This window comes from Cyprinodon variegatus, unplaced genomic scaffold (genome assembly GCF_000732505.1).
Source record: "Cyprinodon variegatus isolate N-32 unplaced genomic scaffold, C_variegatus-1.0 Scaffold315, whole genome shotgun sequence".
NCBI classification, from domain to species: Eukaryota; Metazoa; Chordata; class Actinopteri; order Cyprinodontiformes; family Cyprinodontidae; genus Cyprinodon; species Cyprinodon variegatus.
Window position 1 is genome coordinate 377930 of NW_015150768.1, and position 21503 is coordinate 399432.

At 37.5% G+C, this 21503-nt stretch overlaps 1 protein-coding gene across 1 annotated transcript; it reads right to left on the reverse strand.

Annotated features, from left to right (window-relative positions):
• Positions 1–7379: 7379 nt before the first annotated feature.
• On the reverse strand, positions 7380–19440 carry fam69b (family with sequence similarity 69 member B). The gene is made up of 5 exons (XM_015384525.1): positions 19375–19440; positions 16037–16171; positions 9815–9922; positions 8339–8515; positions 7380–8230 (listed from the first exon to the last, which is right to left on the reverse strand). The coding sequence occupies exons 1-5, from the start codon at positions 19438–19440 to the stop codon at positions 7418–7420; spliced, it is 1299 nt and encodes a 432-aa protein (XP_015240011.1). The 3' UTR covers positions 7380–7417.
• Between the last annotated feature and the right edge of the window lie 2063 nt (positions 19441–21503).

Here is a 21503-nt window from a genome sequence, read left to right on the forward strand (position 1 = left end):
AGATAGATAGATAGATAGATAGATAGATAGATAGATAGATAGATAGATAGATAGATAGATAGATAGATAGATAGATAGATAGATAAAATATACAATTTAGGATTATATAATTTCGTCAAACCGAAATAAAAAAATAAAATAACAGAATTATGGGCTCAGGTAGGTTCAATTGAGCATCTATTTGCCACAAATAGTAGGGGCATAAAATAGATAGAAATCAAACACATCAATGTGTACTTAAGGAAAATAGGCAGAAATAGGTCCTAATTGAACATGTTAGGCTAGCGTTATGATCTGTTGGAGGAAAGTACAGTTGTTATATGTAGTGGCAGGTGTAGGTCTAGAAATGATACTAGATTGAAAACTGAAGACTTTGATCTGCTGTATCATCTAATAGGAAAGAACAACGCCTATGGCACCAATAAGTTAGCTAAGTGTTTTTCAACCCTGGTCCTCAAGGCTCACTGCCCTGCATGTTTTAGATGTTTCCCAGCTTCCACACACCTGTTATCAATTGATAGCAGATTAACAGGCTTTGCTGAACTGCAAACATCTGAATCAGGTGTGCTGAAGCTCAGAAACATCCAAAACATAAAACAGCAGTTATAGTCTTTGGACCAGAGTCTTTGAAAAAGAAGCTGATAAATCAGTCTCTTCATTTAGATGGGATTCAATTGATCTCAGATAATAAAGTAAAAAGTCTTGGTGCTATTTTTGATCAGAATTTGTCATTTAAATCCCATATCAAAGATGTTTCTAGAATTCCCTTCTTTCATTTCCAGAATATTGCAAAAAAATAGAAATATTCTGTCCAGGGATGATGCTGAGAAGCTAGTCCATGCATTTATTACTTCAAACCAGAGTTCTGATGAAAATTAAAAAGAGAGATCATATTTCTCCTATCCTAGCTTCTCTTCATTGGCATCCTGTTAAATCTGGAATGTAATTTGAAATCCTCCTTCTCATATAAAAACCTTTAAATAGCCAAGTTCCATCTTATATCAGATATCTTGTTCCTCATGTTCCTAACAGAGCACTTTGCTCTCAATCTGCAGGTTTACTAGTAGTTCCTAGAATTTCTAAAAGTAGAATGGGAGGCAGATCTTTTAGTTATCAGGCTCCTCTGCTGTGGAACCAACTACCTGTGAGGCAGACACCCTGTCTACTTTTAAGGGTCTTAAAACGTTTCCTTTTGATACATTCAGGTTATCCAGAGCTATCTTTATAGTTATGCTGCTATAAGCATAGACTGCTGGAGGACATAGGACCCCGATTTCATCATTCTGCTTCATTCTATCTCTATTCTCCCACTCTGTGGAATTTGTTAGTTCAATCTATAACGTTATGCTCTCTCTGCTTTTTTTCTCATCATAGTGGCTTCATTTGCTTCGTTCTTTGGCTGTGGCACCATCCTGGAGAGAAATATCAGCTGTGCTGCTGCCATCAACACCTTACTTATAGTTGTTCAAACTTGGCCAGTTTTTTAGAATAGTCCTTGTTTTGATTGTGACTGGCTGGCTGTGCTTAGCCTCGTGAGACCATCCTGATCTCGCGAGCTTTCAAGGTTTCACTCGCAGATCAGTCTGGCTACTCTCCGTTAAAGAAAATCTGGAGCAATCCACCAAACGAACGTCCAATCAGCGTTGGCTTTCAGGCGGGTTGAGGTGTGATGCAACGAGAAGCGCAACAATTCAGTCTAAAGAACATGGCGGCTTCAGCCGATGAAACTAGCGTTAGCGTGGCTATCGAGCAAGTTTTATCAGAATTACAGAGTATTTCTTCGCTGAAAGAAGAGCAAAACACTGCTCTGGAGGCTTTTCTCAGAGGAAAAGATGTTTTTGCTCTTCTCCCGACTGGTTTCGGCAAGAGTTTGATCTATAAATTGGCTTGTGCCTGGCTTGTGGTTGTGTTTTCGTCGTCGCTCTGTTAGTACGTCATATGCTTCGTTGATCTGATTGGTTTATTTGGCCCGTCTATCACCAACATAGGCTAATCAGCTAACCAGTATTTTCGCCCCTTCCCAAAATTACTTCAAGGGAAGGTTTCCAGATGGACATGCGGTGCAAATCCATCTGGCGGAGTCAGGTTAGGCTGTGCTCTCTTCGTCATCTGACGTAAGGGTTGTCTCGGAGTCTGTCTGCCTGACTGTGTGTTTCCTGGACGCGGCCGCCTGAGGAGCTGGTTGACAGTTGCCTTTTGTATCTCTGCTTCTGTCTCCTTGAACCCCAATTGGCCTCTGTAGGCAGATGGCCAATCACACTTAGCCTGGTTCTGCTGGAGGTGTTAAAAGGGAGTTTTAGCTCTCCACTGTCGCTACAAGCATGCTTTATTTGAGGGATTGCCTTTGAGCCAATTAGTCGATGCAATCAACTGGTTTTCCTTAGATAGAAAACTTTGAATCAATTAGATCTAGTTGAATTGTAAAGTGCCTTAAGATGACATGTACTGTGAATTGGCACTATATAAATAAACTGAATTCAATTAAATGACTATATAGAGAGTAGTAGCAGAAAATGACAGAGTGAGGAAAATGATTCCTACTGTCCTCCAGTAACCTAAATCAAAAGCATCTATATTAGGGAGGGATAGTTTTAGTGCTTAATCTGTTGATGAGAGATTGGAAGGTACAGATATGTGTCAAGAGAATCAGAAAACTGCCTTATTGATACAGCTTGAAAAAGTTCAGTCTAGGCAACTGAACGTGAAGTTTTCCAGACTACATTTCGCCTCTTATCCAAGAGGCTTTTTCAATTCTAACTAGTAGTGGGGAGCACTGAGATTAATGTACTGTAGGTGTAACAAAGAATTAGGGGGGGCAGAGGAGGTCACATGGGAGGTGTTAATGGTCATTAGGGGGTTCTGATGGGTTGGTAACTCCCTCGTCGTAGTGGTTTCGGTCACATGCCTCATTGGAGTGTGGGTCAGTTGAGGGCAGGTGTTAGGTGAATCTTCAAGTTTGGAGTCTAGTTGATAAGTTTTATGAACAATACAAATTATCAGAATAATACTCACATTGAGACAGTAAACAAAAGCTGATTTGTAAAATTAAATGAATTTATGACATGTTGAAATTGTTCCTAAGAAGTGTTGCAACCATCCCCAATCTCTCCTTCATACTTTAATAAATAAGGCAATACAATTCTTCTTTGCCCTAATTGGATTAATTTTAAGATGCTTCAGCTTAATCTAATACATTATTTAAAAAAAATCATTGCAATTATCTTAACACATGCCTTAACCAAAATTTGAATAACACAATTGTGATCGTTTTGATTAAGTCAAACAGCACCATCTAGTGACTTGTTATACATCTGCAAGATTCTATTTAGCACTTCCTTTCCACATGGCAATCTCTTTAAATGTTGGGTTTGACGTTGCTTGTCTTTTTCTTCATGGAAAAACAAAAAACTCATCCAAAATAAAAAAGATATATTAATAATAACTGATACTTATAGGGCTGCAAATGACTGGTTCCTATAAGTTTAGGGTTAAGAGGCAAACTCTAAATAGGTTGCCGGTCCATAACAGGGCAACAAGGGACCCGTAACCATTGCTGATGTTTGACAATTTTCATTGTATAAAATTTGCTAAATCTTCTAAAGACATTGATATTGTCACATATGGCGACATCTAGTGGTATGTTTTAGCATCTTAAGTTTGTACTTATTTCTATCTCTAAAGGTTCAGATGAAAAAACTTGGATTTCTTTAGTTTTGGAAAATCTCACATTCCATCTGATCTGTGATGTTATTTATTATCCCCAGTCACGCAATAAATAATTTCTACCACAAAAGGTATTTCATTTCAGTAATTTCAGTGTATAAACTTAGGAAATGAAACTAATAGACTTATTACAGACAGAAAAGAGATATTAAAAGCATTTGTAATGTTTGTGATTGTGACTTACACCTAATAGAAACTGGTAGTCATACAGGTGAATCAAAGACAGGAGCTACAACTGTTAACTTTCTTGCTATGTTTTATAGTATATTCCTAAGTTCATGCAAAACAAAATGCAATAAACTAAATTTTAAATTTATTTCGGTATTGCAGTTAAGTTGGGGTAGTAATAATAATGAAGAATAAACAGGGCAGTGACTGACGACATTTATTCTGCCTATTCTATTAATATCCCTGATAACTCAGCTATGTGTCTCCTGCCAGCATCTTTTTTATCAATTCATATCAATTAACTCTCTAATTGCCCCCCTGTGTGTCTCTCCAGGTTAAAAGAAATTATGACTGGAGCGTTACTTAAAAGTCCACCATTTTCTTTTCATTTGAATGTCAATTTTACTTTTTATATGGATATCAGAGTTTACAATAAGAATAGAAATGCATAATCTGTGGGTGTTGGTCCACTGCTTTATCAAATCCAAAGTCTTAAAGATTATTTTACAGCACCTAATGTTTCCTTTAGTTACAAGTTTTGTTAAAATGACATTTACATTTTCCAATAAGATTAGGTATTTTTACAAAGAGTATAAACGTATTCTAATAACCACGATAACACCAGCTACATGTAAACCAAGATCTAAATTGTGTTGTTGTGCGTAGTTTGAGTACATAGTGTATATCAACCTAATTTTTTTTTTAAATGTACTAAAAATGTTCTTTAAAAGTGATAATACTGACTAGAGCATTGTTTAAGAAACTAAGGACCTGATCTAAAAAATGTTTTTGTGTATAAAAACGTGCAAACTTGATACCATAGGATCTATCAGAAAAGTGCAAAACAAATGTGTTGAAAATGTCTGAAGAGCAATGCATAAACTTTTTATTTATTTATTTATTTATTTTTGCCTTGATAAATGTGCCAATACTTGGAGGGGCATATGCTAAATTATTTATTTAATGTAACCTACAAATCAGGTCTCTAACTCAGCTGCAAACTTGAATGCAAAAATGTATGGTTAGATAGTCTGTGTGCATGTGAGCTCATTTATGGTAGAATTTTAGAATTGGGGGAAAGATGTTTGCACATGCCAGCACAGATCGATGCTAAAACTAACTCAATGAAACAGGATGGAATTGAAATAGTAGCATGTTTATTAAAAAAAGAAACAAAAAAAATTAATATTTACAGCTAAATAATTACATCCATCACAATGCCTGTAAAAGTACAAAGCAGTGGTGGGGCGATGGGATCCCTAGCTTTGGGAAGAGGTTGTTTTATTCTACTTCAATTTTCCTTTTTCAAGCTACACACAAAGAGTTATTTTGAATAAAATTGCAATAGACCAAGCAAGCACAAGACAGGAGTTGGCTGAGGTGAATGCAGCTGTTTGGAGCTTAATCTCATTTTTAATCTTACTGGGGGAGGTTGGGTTGAGGAGCTTTTCAGCTTTCAACTTTTATTATTTTTAGCTTTTTTTAGATGGGTCTACTCATGTGCATTAAGAAATGATATTCTTTTTGTCATTATTATTTAACCTTTTCTACAATTATGCCTCCAACTCCAGGGCTTAAGACTTCATCTTTCTCAAACAGCCAATAGCATATGCAGCTTCCTTATTTAAATAGGTTGGGGTTATTTTGTAGATTGATTGCAACATATCCACTTATTGCAGCTGCTGTTTAAAATTATTTTGTACAGGCAATTTCACATTCCTTATTTGGAATCTCTGAAGATCAGCTCAAAATGTTGAGTTATCATTACATCACCAGCTAAAAGCCATAATAATCCAAATTGGCAGGGATAAGTTATTAAACTATATCCTAATAAATCTTTTTCATGTAATAAATTGAGTTAGGTAACATTATTTCTTTTTCTAATTTATTCAGCTGCACCTGTGATGTTTAAAATAAAAGCTCAAATTTCACAACGGACAAAGAAACTAGTGACAATTCAGATGTCTGCCACACGGATAAATGTACTTTTCAATGAAAAAAATAGTTATCATGTATGCATATTAATAAAATGTTAAACTTGTTTATTATTTTACCAGTCCTTACTGCCTCATGTATTTTTGTTTTGGAAAAATAGAGGAAATATGTTTATTGAACCAAACATGAATTTATTTGCAAATGATTTTGCTCATATTTCCTGACAGCTGCACTTTTCCAATCTGCTGAAATCAATTTAATGTACAGAAAAGAAACTTTTTGACTAAAGCCACAATTTCAGTCATGCACAAACAAAATTAAAACAAAACCAAGACAAATAAATACAAGCTGGTTTACTTTCAAAACTACTTTAATGGAACAGATGAAGTTACAGGCATTGTCCTGAGTATATATGTGCAAATGAATGTCTGGCAAACCAATGACTTTAAAATAACTGATGTCATGAGAAATTTGGGCTTGCTGATTCTCTTGATTGAGGTTATAAATGTCAGTTCACAGTTTCCATAGAGACAGCATATAAAAGTACTTACTTCCTAAGCCTAACAACTGGGTGTGTGCCACCTTCGGTGGCAAACGCTGCCATGAAATGTTTAATGTAACTCACAAGGAGCCCTTTGTTTGCATGAAGAACCTGGAGCCATTCTCTGCAAAGTTGTTCAAATTCATTGGTATATTTATGAACATATTTAAGGTCCTGACTTTTATAGACCCCTTTAAAAGCTTATTTGCCCCTTTTTTGCTTTAATCACTTAGAGGTCGGCTTCCATGTGCCTTTTAGATAAAAAAAAAATATATATATATATCTACAAGAGCTTAAGCTGTTGATCAGACATACTCATTTAGGATTATCATTTACAATATGTAGAGCAAGTTCAGTAGCAGTAAAGCACAGACAATCACAACATCATGTTTGACTGTCAGTGTACTGATTTTCTACTGGAGATTTATGTTATTGTGGCAGTCTTAAGGAACGTCTAGATACTTTTAGCAAGTGTAATATGGGCCTGGTTCTTTTTATCAACAATGATTTACCTTTAAAATTTTCCATGAAGCGATTACCCTCATCTCTTCTGATTGGTAAATCATCAACCCTGACAAAACTGAGGCAAATAAGGCCTACATTGCTTTAAATAGTTTTATATTATTTTGTTATCTTGTTTGTAAATTCTCGATGTCGTCATGAAGGTGAGGAATGTTTCACCCCTGAAAGGAATACCACTCTCTCAGGTTTTATCCATTTGTGGTTAATTTCTATCAGCGAGGTTCATTGGAGACTCATAAAAATTAAAAACAACCTCGTTAACTTCCTTAGACGATTGATGTGTTTGCCTGCCATAAAAAAATAAACATTTCAAATGTCAAGAGGATGACAAAACAAGATAAAATAGGAAATTCTTTAGAGGGTAAATACTTTTTCACAGAACTGCATCTCGGATGATAATAACACAAATGAGCAAATTGGTTATACCATTTGGCAAAACTTCAGAAGCCAAAAAAAAAAGCTGTTTTTTTAATTTTATTTTTTTATGGTTTACACATAAGACAGGGAACTTGTTGGCTAAGTTTATGTTCAGGAGTACTGTGTGTTGGAAATTTTCTTCCACAGCAATGTCTTCAGGTTGTTAAGAACCAATGAGTGATGAACTTCCATCTGGCTTGCTAAACCACTGAGTGTCACACAGGTGCGTAGCTGCTTCTCCAGATCCCCCCGCAGGTCTGAGGGAGCTCCAAACAGCAGGTAATCCTGCAGCAGCATGCACACTTTTGCAAGATTAGGCTGAACAACCTCAGTATTGCACTGCTTCATCAGTCGGTCACACGTGGCCGTGCAGTCTCTGCCATAAGTGCAGTCGGCATTGTTCTCACACCGTCGACCCTTTAAAAAAGAACGCACCATGGCATCTGATGCCACGCTGTACAGGCTGGCCATCTTGCAGTCGTACTTAGCATTGTAACCTACGTGGTAAGGGCTTGCATCACAGATAAGGAAACTCCCATATGATCCGTGAAAGACTTCCTCCACAAACTCTAGCAGGCCGATGGTGATGCGCGCCCTTCGGGGCCAGGATGGCGCCAGCCAGTGGTTAAGACTAGAGCTAAGGGCCTCGGGGACGACTGCTTTAAGGTAGTGAGGGACCTCCAGCCTGTAAAGGGAGCTATGGGTCACTCGTTCTGTTACATACAAGTCTCCACAAAAGCCTAGCAGTTTTGGTGTGTGCTCCTTCTCCTGCAGCGCCACCATCAGGAGGAACTCGTTAATATGAAGCAAAGCCCAAATGGACTTGGCCTCTGCAAGAGACACTTTGTTATCCTGGTTGACGTCGGCAAGAGTGATGAACCTGTCCACCAAGGCGCTTAAAGTTGGCTGTTCCCCGAGATTGACCTAAAGAAAAGAGATTAATAGTGTCACAAATAGTGATCCAGACACTATACTGGGTCCGTACAATTGTCGCAGAAGTGGTTTTCCATATATGGTAAATAATCTGAATACCTTAAGAAAACTGTGCAACATCTCTTTAAATTCATCCATTGAGGTTCCACGAGTCGGTTTGTCAAATAAACTCATTTCTGGCCTTGGCAGGGTGTCTGGGACTCCATCTATGTTCACTGGATCCTCAATGCCACATTTGATCACCACTGGCCTATCTTTCCATAGTCCAATGTAGACCTAGAAACATGCAGAACATTTTAGACAGTAGCTTAGGTTTTTCTTATGTTATTACTTTATCATGTTATTCTTTTATATTTTTCTAAGGTCCACATTCGTGTGACCATTTTTTCTATAATCTTTTTGCTGCTGTAAACACAAGAATTTCCCCATTGTGGGACAATAAATGGATTTTCTATTCTATTGAATTCCATTCCATTCTATTCTATTCTAACTTGACCAGGTTCAGTAAAAATCCTATTAACTTTAAGTCCACATATATATCTAAAATGCTGGCTATTATATTTCAAAGATATGTTTCTTAGAAAATTACTAACATTTAACATGGTTACTACTGCTTAAGCCCGACTGTTTAACGAGTTAAGAGAATAACCTGTTTTTGACCTCATAATATTATGACATTAATCTAGCAACATTATGAATTTATTCTTGTTATATTACAACTTTAGCCTCGTAATATTACAACTTTTCGTTGTAATATAATGACTTTATTCTTTTAATTTTACTACTTTATTTTAATAAAATTACAGTCTATCAAAAAAGCTATTCCCTTTAGCCTGCCCCTAATACTCCATCATTTATGTCAGTATTAAAACCTGTTAAAATGAAATAATCACTTATTTAATACTGCTGTTTAAAGTAAATCATTCTTGAAAATGACTGGTGATGAAAATGGAATTTCTTTGCCATTAATTTATCACCTCTTCATGTTTAACTTTTAAAGAGGTACATTGCTGCTTTATGAAAAAGGCCTGTAAAACATTGTCCTGCCCTCTGTGGATTGAAATTATAGGGTATGGAACTAGGAATTTGTACTGACATGTTTCTAGAATTAATGACGCTGTACTTTCAGTGGTCATACTCTCCATTGTTCACAGTTACAGGCATCACATGGACTAAAAAAACAGTTTTAAGTGGTATTTAGACATCTGAGCATAGATGGAACGCAACCTGAAAGCATCTATTATTTAGTCTGTTAAAACCACTGTCACTTTCCCCTATCCTGACCACAACCCTAGTGAACTCACTTCGCTAAACCCCACACTTGTCTCGTGACTACCCACTGGAGACTTTTTTTTAAATTTGTCTAGACGCGGAATTATGCTTTTACATAAGGTTTTTTTGTGCAGGACAAAAAAAAATCACAGTTTGTTATAGTGTTGACATTACTCATTAATTAGCTTTGCATTTAGTTTCTTTCTGTTGACATGATATTTGACATTTACTAAAATATAAGCATACATAAATTACTTCATATAATTTTTAAAAGTTTACAATCACATGTTTGCTGTGTTTTACCTGATGGGTTGAGGAAGTGGACATGCAGCGGTGCAGAGTCAAGGTTTTCTGATCACACAAAGCCTTACATGATGAGCCTGAAATGATGCCCCTTCTGTAGTGATCACACTGCAAACACAACCATGAAAATGCATTAAATTACAGGAAACAAGCAAACATATATACCCTTAGAAACCACAAGTAGGTTTAAATTTCTGCAAAACACCTGCTTAACCTTTGCAAGGATTGTTTCTTAGAAACAATTACATTTCATTGTGCTACATCCTCTATTAAGTGCTTTTACTTCCTGTTCATGTCTACCTCACTTCGCATTTTGTTTCCCACAGGTCACTGATTCCCAGCCAGACTAAAACTTATTTGTTTTCAAACTGACCTTGAAGAGATTTTTATGATTCACACAGTGCTCTGTCAAAATGTTTTGGTAGGCTATGACTTTGGTAAATGACAAAGCCACAGTGATTGCAGCATTACGGCTACAGTAGTCAGGAGCATGACAGATTAATACATACCGTGCTTCACTATAATACAGTGTAAGTATAGGAAGCCCCAAAAATTGCATGATTATGACACAGACTTCCAACTCAAGGATATCAGTCGGGCATTAGAACATGGAAATAAAGCAGCATTGAGAGAATTTGATATTAATGAATCAATGGTAAGGAAGTGGAAAAGGCAAGAAGATGAACTGTGCTTTATAGTTCAGGGCATCTAATATATGAAAGAAGTTAATATACAGACCATTGAATTATATTTATTATTCACAATGGACCCTATAATGCTAAAAATTTTGATGAGATGAAGTTAAATTGTGTGAATTTAGTAACTAATAATGACATTGAATTAAGTGTATGGATAGCTTCCTCATAATATGTTGTACAATAAACCAAATCATAATACACCACACATAAAGGATAATAGAACAACTAAAGAGTTTAAATTACAAAACCAAGTTTATTTAAATATACAGAATTTCCAAAAAAAAAAACAACAACTTGATTTTAAATGTATTGTATTTTATTTTTACACTAGATTGTAAATGTAAGGCCATTTGTTTAAAACCTAAAGTTTGGCTTTATTCTAAGTTAGCTAAAAAACAGAATAATAAAGCTAAACATGGTCCTTTAACTTTTTTGCTTAGATTTTGTTAAATAAATTTTGACCTGATTGGTAAAATTCTCCCATTATGGTGGATCTATGGTTAAGTAGCATCGGCCGGGCTCCTGCTGCTGCTGCTTTTTATGTTCTCCTTCTACAGACGATCCATTTGGTCCTGTCTCACAGGGGTTAGCCATGTATCTCTGATAGACATTGCTGTATGTGCTATTTTTCGTCTAGGTTTAAAAAATCTTGCCCAGGGGCCACCTAAGCTGTGCTTCTCTCCTAGGTAGATGAAGCTTCTTCAGAAGCTACTATTGCAACTTACCTATTTTCTCCCCATGGATGTTTGGTATAAAACAAAGAAGGCAATCCTGATCAGTACAACTGTGTTAATTTTGTGTATTTTCTATGTCTGTTCAAACCTCCAGTAGGTCATGGCAGAAAGCCAGTTTCTGCCGGAGTTTTTTTTCGTTAGAGAGGAGTTTTCCTTTCCACTTTCAGCAGGGGCAAAACGTAGCATCGGCACCTAGCTGTGGCATCTCTGGTAGTACAAGCCTCTCAACATCACAACTTTTTTTTATATATATATATATATATATATATATTATGTATAATGTTCTCTTCTCAAATTATCTTAAAATGTACTTTTGTGGAGCAACGGCAACAGAAAGGTGAACTTTTAACTTAATAGCTTAAGAGCTAAAATAACTTAAGAGCTCTGTGAGAGCGTCCCTGGGAGCCGTTGCTGCCGTGGTGCATGCTGGGACAGCTGTTAGTCTGGAGAATGCTCAAGTCTGCCTTGATGCATGCTGGATAAAGAGAGAGAAATGAGAACAACATTTAGGGATTTTGTCCGTTTTCGGTCTTGTGTTCTTGTGAATTGGAATAGTGCTAGGGCTGAGGCTGATGATGTTTCGTGTGCACACAAAAACACACACAAAGTACGCATATTGGCCCGTAGTCAACGCTCTGTATTCATAGAGATCCAGTTGGTTAATTCACTCCATTTTCTTTAGTTTTAACTGTGCTTTTCCACTAGTAATAAGAAATCCAGGGCTTGGTCTTCTCCCCATTGTTGTTTATGCTTACTTTAGCCGGCAAGTCCTATTAAATGGCCACAAGAACTGGAAATGTAATGTGCCATGTGGTCTTGTAAAAAGCCATATTTCATAATTCATTATATCTTAAAAACTAAGTCAGAAGCACTAAATCAGTAGACCACTTCAATTTGGACCTTGATAGGGGGATGGTGACCTCTGGATGACCTAAAAAAAATATCTTTACTATCTCTTCAACAAAAGTAGCACAAATGATAATTTTCACTGTGCAAATCTGCACTAACATAGTGCTAACCATTCAGCAATAGGAGAGCAGAACAAAGGTTGAATAAAGTTTTCCTACATTTAATATGTTAACACGACAGCATGTTCTGTGGCATCTCCACAGAGCAGTGGCATCTGCTACGCACCTAGCTGCGGTATCTAGGGGTGCCACCACACATTCCACAGTTAGGTAGCGCTGCCACGATTTGCACTTGCTGTCTCTCCCCATTTTTGCAACATGGATGTTTGGTATAAGGAACTGCTGCAAAGTCACTGGCATAATAAAGGAGAACTTCCACTGCATAAACAGGTAGAAGCGCAACCATACACCACCTTTTATACATACATTTTTATATATATAAGAAAATATATATTTATGTATGTAACTGGGTTTAGGTTTGGTTCTACCACACCAGACTTGCACACCAAGGCTGAACCCCAAACTGACGCTTAACTCTCAAATGTCACTTGCAATAAAGGCCCACTCACAGCTGTGAAGGGCGCCTATTTGTATGTGGGAGGGTATAAACGTGGATGGGACGGCCTCTTCCCTCTAACGGGATAGGGACAGCAGTCGTGCCTATGGCAAAACAATGACGCCGCCAACACACTCTCCCTCCCAATTCACAACATAACCCCTGCATCAGTGTGTGACGTGCAGGGTAAAGACAGGTTGCAGACAGTGTATCACGTCGCAAAAAAAAATTTAAGTTCAGCCTATAGTTACTTTGGCAGCTTTAGAAGTGTATGTTAACATGTATACTAGTGTTTCTTTAGGTTTAGGGGTTAGGGTTAGGGTAAGGGATGGGTTAGTGGTAGGTTTTTACTTAACAGCTCATGGAACCATTTTTGGAAGTTCATGCTACAAACTGTGATTAACCCCACGGGTACATTTCTAAAAAGGGGGGTATCCCCGTCGCGTCAGTATCTGACACACATTGGACTTGACCAAGTGTCAATATGTGATGAGCTGGAAGTGAGACAGTATTGACACCACATGTGTGGCTGCAGCTCCGTGGCGCACATAAAATTAACATCAAACCAAAATTGTAATTTTCTTAAAAATAGATCTATCCAGTCAAGTAAAACTATTTCAAAGAGGACCTTCCATTTAGGCATTAATGGTGTCTTTTTTNTGAATTTTTGATTGAGATGGCAACAACTAATTTCCTATATAAGATTAAAAGAAAAAAAGGTTTTCTAGTAAAAGTCATGTTATATTTTGCGGCTCTACACAACTTTTACGTGGTCGAACTCTGGTCAAAACGGCTCTTTGAATATGAAAGGTTGCAGACCCCTGCTCTAACGGGATAGGGAAAGCAGTCGTGCCTATGGCAAAATAATGACGCCGCCAACACACTCTCCCTCCCAATTCACAACATAACCCCTGCATCAGTGTATGACGTGCAGGGTAAAGACACGTTGCGGACAGTGTATCACGTCGCAAAAAAAATTTTAAGTTTAGCCTATAGTTACTTTGGCAGCTTTAGAAGTGTATGGTAACATGTATACTAGTGTTTCTTTAGGTTTAGGGGTTAGGTGTAGGGTAAGGGATGGGTTAGTGGTAGGTTTTTACTTAACAGCTCATGGAACCATTTTTGGAAGTTCATGCTACAAACTGTGATTAACCCCATGGGTACATTTCTAAAAAGGGGGGTATCCCCGTCGCGTCAGTATCTGACACACATTGGACTTGACCAAGTGTCAATATGTGATGAGCTGGAAGTGAGACAGTATTGACACCACATGTGTGGCTGCAGCTCCGTGGCGCACATAAAATTAACATCAAACCAAAATTGTAATTTTCTTAAAAATAGATCTATCCAGTCAAGTAAAACTATTTCAAAGAGGACCTTCCATTTAGGCATTAATGGTGTCTTTTTTTATTTTTCCTAACTTGTGATTTTCTGTCAGGGTGATAAAGATACAGCAAACCAGTGGAACTACATTTGTTTCCTCCACCACTAGTACACTGTTACACCCACTGCCAAAATGCAACGAGCCTGCACTGATGCCGACTCACTTTTTAAGGGTTGAATGGTCCACACGCTCTACCACTACGTGGTTTGGGATGGCCCTTCATTGGACGAACCCTCTGTACCAACGTGCAAACATAGGGATAGTGCTCAGGGTCTGGTTTGGGATTCAGCCCAAGTCTACTGTCCTTGCTTAGTGCAAAGGTCACCTAGAAAATGAAGGAGTGATCTGCCCAAAGTTGGGAGCTTTAAAATGTCCAAAATATCCTAAAACTAATGGAGCTAGAAGAGTTTACTTTATTTGGACATAACGGGCCAAATCCAAATGCAAAAAGCCCCAAAGCATATTAGACTTTAAACCTTACATAATGCAATCAAGCAGTCTTTTTCCAACTGTGTTTTATTTGTATTACCCTGACTTCTTGCTCCAACCAACATGTCTCTAGAGTCTCCTGAATGTGTGCTCTACACCACTGCATCTATACCCCAAAGAAGTAAGGATTGGATGTTGCACTGTGACCATGAGAGTGAACCAAAATGGTGTATATGTGTGCAACAATTATGTGCTCCAACTTACAGCATCTAGAATCTATCAAGGACATTTTTTCTATTCACCAAAAGAACATAAGCGCAAAGAAAAACACATCACTTTTCTCCTCTAATGGTTATATTCATTGGCATGTGTTGGAAATTCCCCGAGCTGGTGGACAGGGGGGTGGGGGTCACATGACACATCCGAGTTCTCACACAAACAGATGGAGTGTGAACAAGGTCAGGCTGGTTTATTGAAGGTGAAACCTCCCTAAATAAAACCTGAATAATACTGAAACGAAAAAAAATGTGTTGTTTTCAGAGCTGTGTTTCCCCTCACTGCAGCTGCAGCAGACAATCCAAGTTCACGATGATAAAAGCAACACTTCAAAATAGGCTACATCAGTTAAAAACGAATAAAAACTCTTACCCTGTTTTTTTTTACTTGAGAAATATAAGTAAATAGAGTTATTTCTCTAAAGCTTAAATCTTATATTTGAGAAAAGTTAAAAAGAAAATTATACCTCCATTCCATTTAGGCATGGCTCTAAATCATTTATGAAGGCCTCTGTGTCATACAATATGTTGAAAGGGGGATGGGTGCAGTGAGACGTTCAGCTGTTCTTGGTACAGGTACATCCTTAGTCATCATATTTATTCTTCTGCATCCATATGCACTGGACTCTCTTTTACTTTGGCACTGCTTTTTAAAATTGTTGCGACAACTTCATGTAGTTAAAGTATAACGGGGGGGTATGTGGCAGTTGGACTGACAATTTTATTCTAAGTTGATTAAATGTTTATTTAAAAATTAAATTTTATATAGTTTGATTATCAGAAACATTTAAGTTTTTGAGGAAAAGCAAAATATATGTTTTTGCGTGTTTATTTTTCCTTGCAAAACTTCACCAGCTTGCAGATGAAGTGGTAGCAGCACGTTCCCTTAATCTAATTTACATTTTAAAATCTTGAAACCTTGTTAAGTGAAAATAAGTGCTTTTTCTCATTTCCTTTCTCTGGTTTGCAGTGTTTTTGGCAAAGATAGCAAATTTTCTAATTATCCCACATCTTTAAAAATTAGAATCAGCTGAATGCTGTAAACATTCTCTTTGTTTGCTCAACAAAAGATCAGTTCATTCATTGTGACTAAACTGATTCAGTCCAGCTGATTGAAACATTCTCCACATTTTGCAGTGGCTGCTTTATAAGAAGACATGTTTACTGTGTGTAAACATTTCATAAATACCTTTAGATTCATTCTATGATTTTCTTTCTACGTGTGTATGTGCACTTACGATGACCATTTGGCACACATGCCCGCGGCACAGCTCGGCATACGAGGCATACTGCATGTAGACAATCCAGCTGATGATAAGAATGCCCAACCAGGCTAGGAGAAGGTACTTCACCTTGATGGCTGGCAGACGATTCTGTGGAGCGTAGGAGGAGATGGATGGATTGTAGAAGACAAAAGGGGCTTCAAAGCCAACATGATTCAGTAATATTCCCTGATCTTTACATTACCTTGCAGAAGAAAACATTTTCAAAACTCATCTAAGAATCCACCATGTTATTACTGAATATTTTAAACAAAGTTGCACATCAAAGAGAAGTGGAAGCATTTTTTTATATATTGTTTTATATATTGCATTTTTTATATATGTGTTGTGTGGGTAGCACTGCTGCCTTTCAGCAAGAAAGTTCTGGGGTCGATTCCCGGCCCGGGGTCATTCTGCATGGAGTTTGCTTGTTCTCCCTGAGCTTGCGTGGGTTCATGACTGTGGTTAATTTGCTTCTCTAAATTCTCCTTAGGTATGAATGGTTGTTTGTCTCTGTGTTGCCCTGCGATGGACTGGCGACCTGTCCAGGGTGTACCCCACCTTTCGCCTGTAGACAGCTGATGAGAGGCACCAGCATCCCTTGTGGACCCCGCTTGGGATAAGTGTGACAGAAAATGGATAGATGGATTGTTTTACAAATAAAAAAATCCAATAATGTGTTATGCATTTGTTGCATTCCTCCTCACGCAACAATATGTACCATAACTCTTCCCTGCAGTTATGGCTGCATGTGCTTTTTAGGTATTACTACCAGCTTTTCATATCAAGACAAAAGCCTGTTTTCCAGCTTTTCCTTCAAAATAGCTCAAATAGCTCAATTCTGATCTGTTAATGTTAGTTCTTACTTCTCAGTTAAATTCAGGTGTGAACTTTGATTAGTCCACTCTAACACTTGAATACGGTTTGATGTAAACCATTTCATTAAATCCTACACTGGCCATATTCCTGAGTCGGTTCTGATAGGCTTCATAATCCCTACTGACTTAAAGCATTCTTCCTGCATGGTACTGCCACCACTATGTTTCAACCTGGGTACAGTGTGTTCAGGGTGATACAAAGTGTTAGTTTTCCTGCTCAATATATTTAAAAAATAAAAAATTGCTTTAAAAGCAAGAACACTTTTTCCAGATGCTTGATGTTTCCCCCACAAAGGCAAAATGCAAACTAGACTTTTATAGCTCCCATGTTGAATTTCTTTTAGCAACTCAAATTATTGCAAAATGTGTGGAGTACAGATAGCAGCCAACATGCTTTGCCACCTGAGCTGTTAATCTCTGGAACTCTCCCACTTATCTCCTTGCTGGTTCTCTGAATAAATATTTTCTTTTCTCCTCCCTCTAATTTCAGGCGAATGGCCATCTTTACATTCTTTCTGTTGTTCAAAACTTGTTTGTTTTATAACATAATTTTCCCCTAATGTTCTCCAAAAGATTATATGTTCTCCACCAAATCTGTGAGGTTTTCACATAGATGTCTTAATAATTATGTTGAAATATAAGACTTTTCAGTAAATAACTTCCGAAGGCCTTTGTTGTACTGGATTTAAATATATCTCTGCTTCTGTCTCGTTGAACCTCAGTCGGCCTCAAGGCTGATTTATACTTCAAAACTAGGTCATCTGCGTGCGTGTTGCTGTAAACGCAGACGCCCCCGCCCCATCCGCATACACTCTGCCTCACCTTTCCAAAATTGTAGGTGACCACAAACAGTACCGCAGACAGGAGGCCTCTGATTGGTCAATTCTACATCCGCTCTACACTATGTGTATTTCCTGTGTGGTACCTTACCGGCTTCTTTTGTTTGTATGACCACGATTGCAGAAAACGACTAGTGAAGTTGGACCAGCTAGAAGAGCGAGGTGCACGAGAACGCTGAGACCCTTTTTCCACCAGGATCCCCGCTCTTTTTCGCCCTCATTTCCCTCCATAGTCTGACGAACCTTCCCCCATTTCCTGACCGCCTCGGCCGTATCTAGACCGACAGCTAGTTTGTAATTTTCCCCTTTTGCGTTGTGGCGTGGAATAAAAATAGTGCAGAGCATAAATCCAAAATGACTGCGTCATACCTGCGACAAGCTCACTGTGACACACTGCTGCGGGAGAATAACCAGCCTTTCAGTAGATAGCCGCTCACACTGAGCCTGGTTCTGCTGGAGGTTTCTTCCTGTTAAAAGGGATTTTTTTCCTCTCCACTGTCGCTACAAGCATGCTACAAGGATTGCCTTGGAGTCAATGTATCAATGCAATCAGCTGGTTTTCCTTAGATAGAAAACTTTGAATCAATTTGACTTTATGATCTGGTGAACTGTAAAGCATGGGCGGAGCTAGATGGGGCGCCAGGGGTGGCCATGGCCACCCCTACCATTTTTTTTCTCTCAAGTAGAATATTCAAAACATTTTAATTTTATATACATTAATAATTACTTGACAACAAAAACACTGTGGCTAATTATCTACATCAATATACCAACATTAGAGAGGATTAGTTTAGAATTCATGCTCTTTCAGAACTAGATTGTTATTGCCATAGAGAGAAAATGTGTCTCTGCAAGTCATCTAAGTGTCTTCAGTGAAATCATAGATACTGTAAATAACTATTTTAATAAAAACCCTTTAAATTATACATCAATGTAGATATAAGTACTTTTTAATTTTTAATTTAATGTAGAATGATATTGATAAAAGTAGGCAAGTAATGACGATGGAAAAAATGTTCGCTCCAGAAGGCAAACCTCGAAGAATTTTATCCAATATACCTTTTATCTAGAAGGATGTTTAAATATATGCATCTATTTGTTAGCAAACGCTGTAGGAAAGTATAGTTTGTCTTTATTTAGAAAATATAGATTTTTAGCTCGTTAATTTTACTGTTGGAACAGTGTAGATTCACCCAGAGGTTCTGGTGCCTATCTACTTTTGTCCACCCCTCAGTGTATATTGGTTACTGCCTGGCCACCCTTATTAAAGAATTTCTGGCTATGCCTCTGGTGTCTTAAGATGACCTATATAAATAAACTGAATTGAATGTAGCATTTTATACTAACTAATGCAGGAATGACAAGTCTCAGCTTTATTTCTAAGTAAATATTGTTACAAATTGTGAATTCACCTATAATAGTTTGAATCTGCTCAGTTTATTAAATGAAGATGAGATGTTCTGCACCATAATCTCTAGCAATCTTTCCCTTTCTTTCCTCCTGTATTCGCTTCTGTTTTAATGGGAGGACTTGCGTGTGATTTGAATCCAGATCGTTTGAAACAGGCAACATCGTCAGATTATGTGTGCAGCCCTACCTGCAGGCCTTTGGACAGCGGGCAGAAAAGCATCACATGCAGCAGTCTCCGCAGAGCTCTGGGCATCCTGAGCGGCGGAGAGGAGACAGCGGAGCCAGAAAGCGGAAATCCCGGTAAAGATCACATCCTCACCGCACCCCACGGCAGGCGGTCCCCTTCCAAATGATCAGGCATTTTAGGCTGCTTTCTGATGAGATCTACCTCCTGACTACAGACATCACTCGCTATAGATGGAGAGAAAAGAAAGGAGCGCGTCCTTGAAAAGGAGGGATTTCAGCCTCACAAGGAAATATCCAGCATCATCATTCGCTTTCAGAAACGCTGATTTAATGTGATACCAGACTGCTCCTCATCCCATCAATAGAGAAACAATGATGCAGGCAGTGCGCTCTGTCTCCCAGCCCAGCCCCTGCGATCCTTTAAAGGGAGAGGCGTCAGCTGGATTAAATGTCCGCCGACACTTTAAGGAGAGCTTCCTAACCTTTAATGCCAAGGCAAGGCACATTTATTTGTATAGCACAATTCAGTACAAAGACAATGCAAAGTAGGCTACTTTACGTGATTAAAGTATAGGAAAAATAAAACAGAATCAAAGCAAGTAGGAAAATAAATAAATAAAAAATGCAAAAACGAAAAAGAATATTAAAAACAGTTGGACTAAAGAAAATAAAAAAGTTGAACTAATGATCTATAACAGTCGAAGGCAATCCTAAACAAATGTGTTTTTAGTCTTGATTTAAAGGAACTCAGGCTTCCTGCACTTTTACAGTTTTCTGGAAGTTTGTTCCAGATAAGTGGAGCATAGGAACTATACGGAAGAGGATTAGGGCCACTGAAAAAAAATAAAAGTTAACTGATTTTTAAAATTTTATTTCACTGTAGTATGGGGAAAAAGTCAGAATTCTGACTTTAATCTCAGAATTCTGACTTTTTTCCAGAATTCTGAGCTTAATCTCAGAATTCTGACTTTAATCTCAGAATTCTGATTTTTTCTCAGAATTCTGACTTTACGTAAAACCCCTCTAAAGGATAAGATCACTGTTATTTATATGGTTTCTGTTTTTATCTAACTTAATCTAAACAGTCTGCTCCTTTAGCCATTCACTTTTTATGGCTTGTGCCCCTTCTGGAGCACGAATGAACAACTTCCATGTCAGCAGGTTAACAATAGTTTTGGTCAACAATAAGCTCTTTATTAGCTCTCAACTATAATCTAAATGAACAGAAATGCTGAAAAATATTTCTCCACATCAAATATCAAGTTCTACTTTTTGAACTGCATTACTTAAAAAAAAAAAGTTTTAATATTTCAATGTAGATTCCAGTAGCTTTAAATCCATTGAAAAAAAAAATGCATGATCTTGAAGTAAAAAAAAAAAGGTACCATTTACAAGTTTAAAGACAGGGAATAATTTGATTTTATACAGAGAAAGAACAAAAAAAATCCATGAAAAGAGTTAAATGTTTTCAGAATATTATTGATTTAGGAGTCCAAAATTATGAGACATGAATTCCAGCTATGATTCAACCTTCTCCCAAAGTTCTTGTTTTGAATGTATTAAAATAACGCCGAAAATAATGCCAAGGAAAGGACAGAAAAAATGCAAAAAAGTTGCTATTATTTGATAAAATAAAGGCAGGATGATGACCTGTAATAAAACTTTATTAATGTAACTTCACAACCTGAAGAGTTTGGACTAAAACTATTTATATCCCTAAAAGATATCATTAGTTCCTAATAGGAAATTTCCCAATTTACTATTTTTTATTCAATCTAAGTGAGACGTGCAACTTACAGTACCATAGTTAATTACATGAAACGATCTTATTGTTGACCATATTTCTTAATTTTTCCTCTTATCAGATTCAAGACTCTGGCTGGGCCAATTCAAAACTTTAATATGAAACATGTTGGTAGAATTAAAATATAACGGTAGACCTAGTTCTTCCAGAGGTGTAAATAATTCAGGGCCAACTGCACTTAACACATTTTAAGTCCCAGATGTAAAACTAAGCTCAGGTTGTGGAAAAATAAACCATAGATTGTTTTCTGGCAAAAACAGAAAGCTTAAAAAGCCAAACCTTCAGCAAACACCTGAGCTGACCTCTGTTTAGGATAGCTCAGGTCG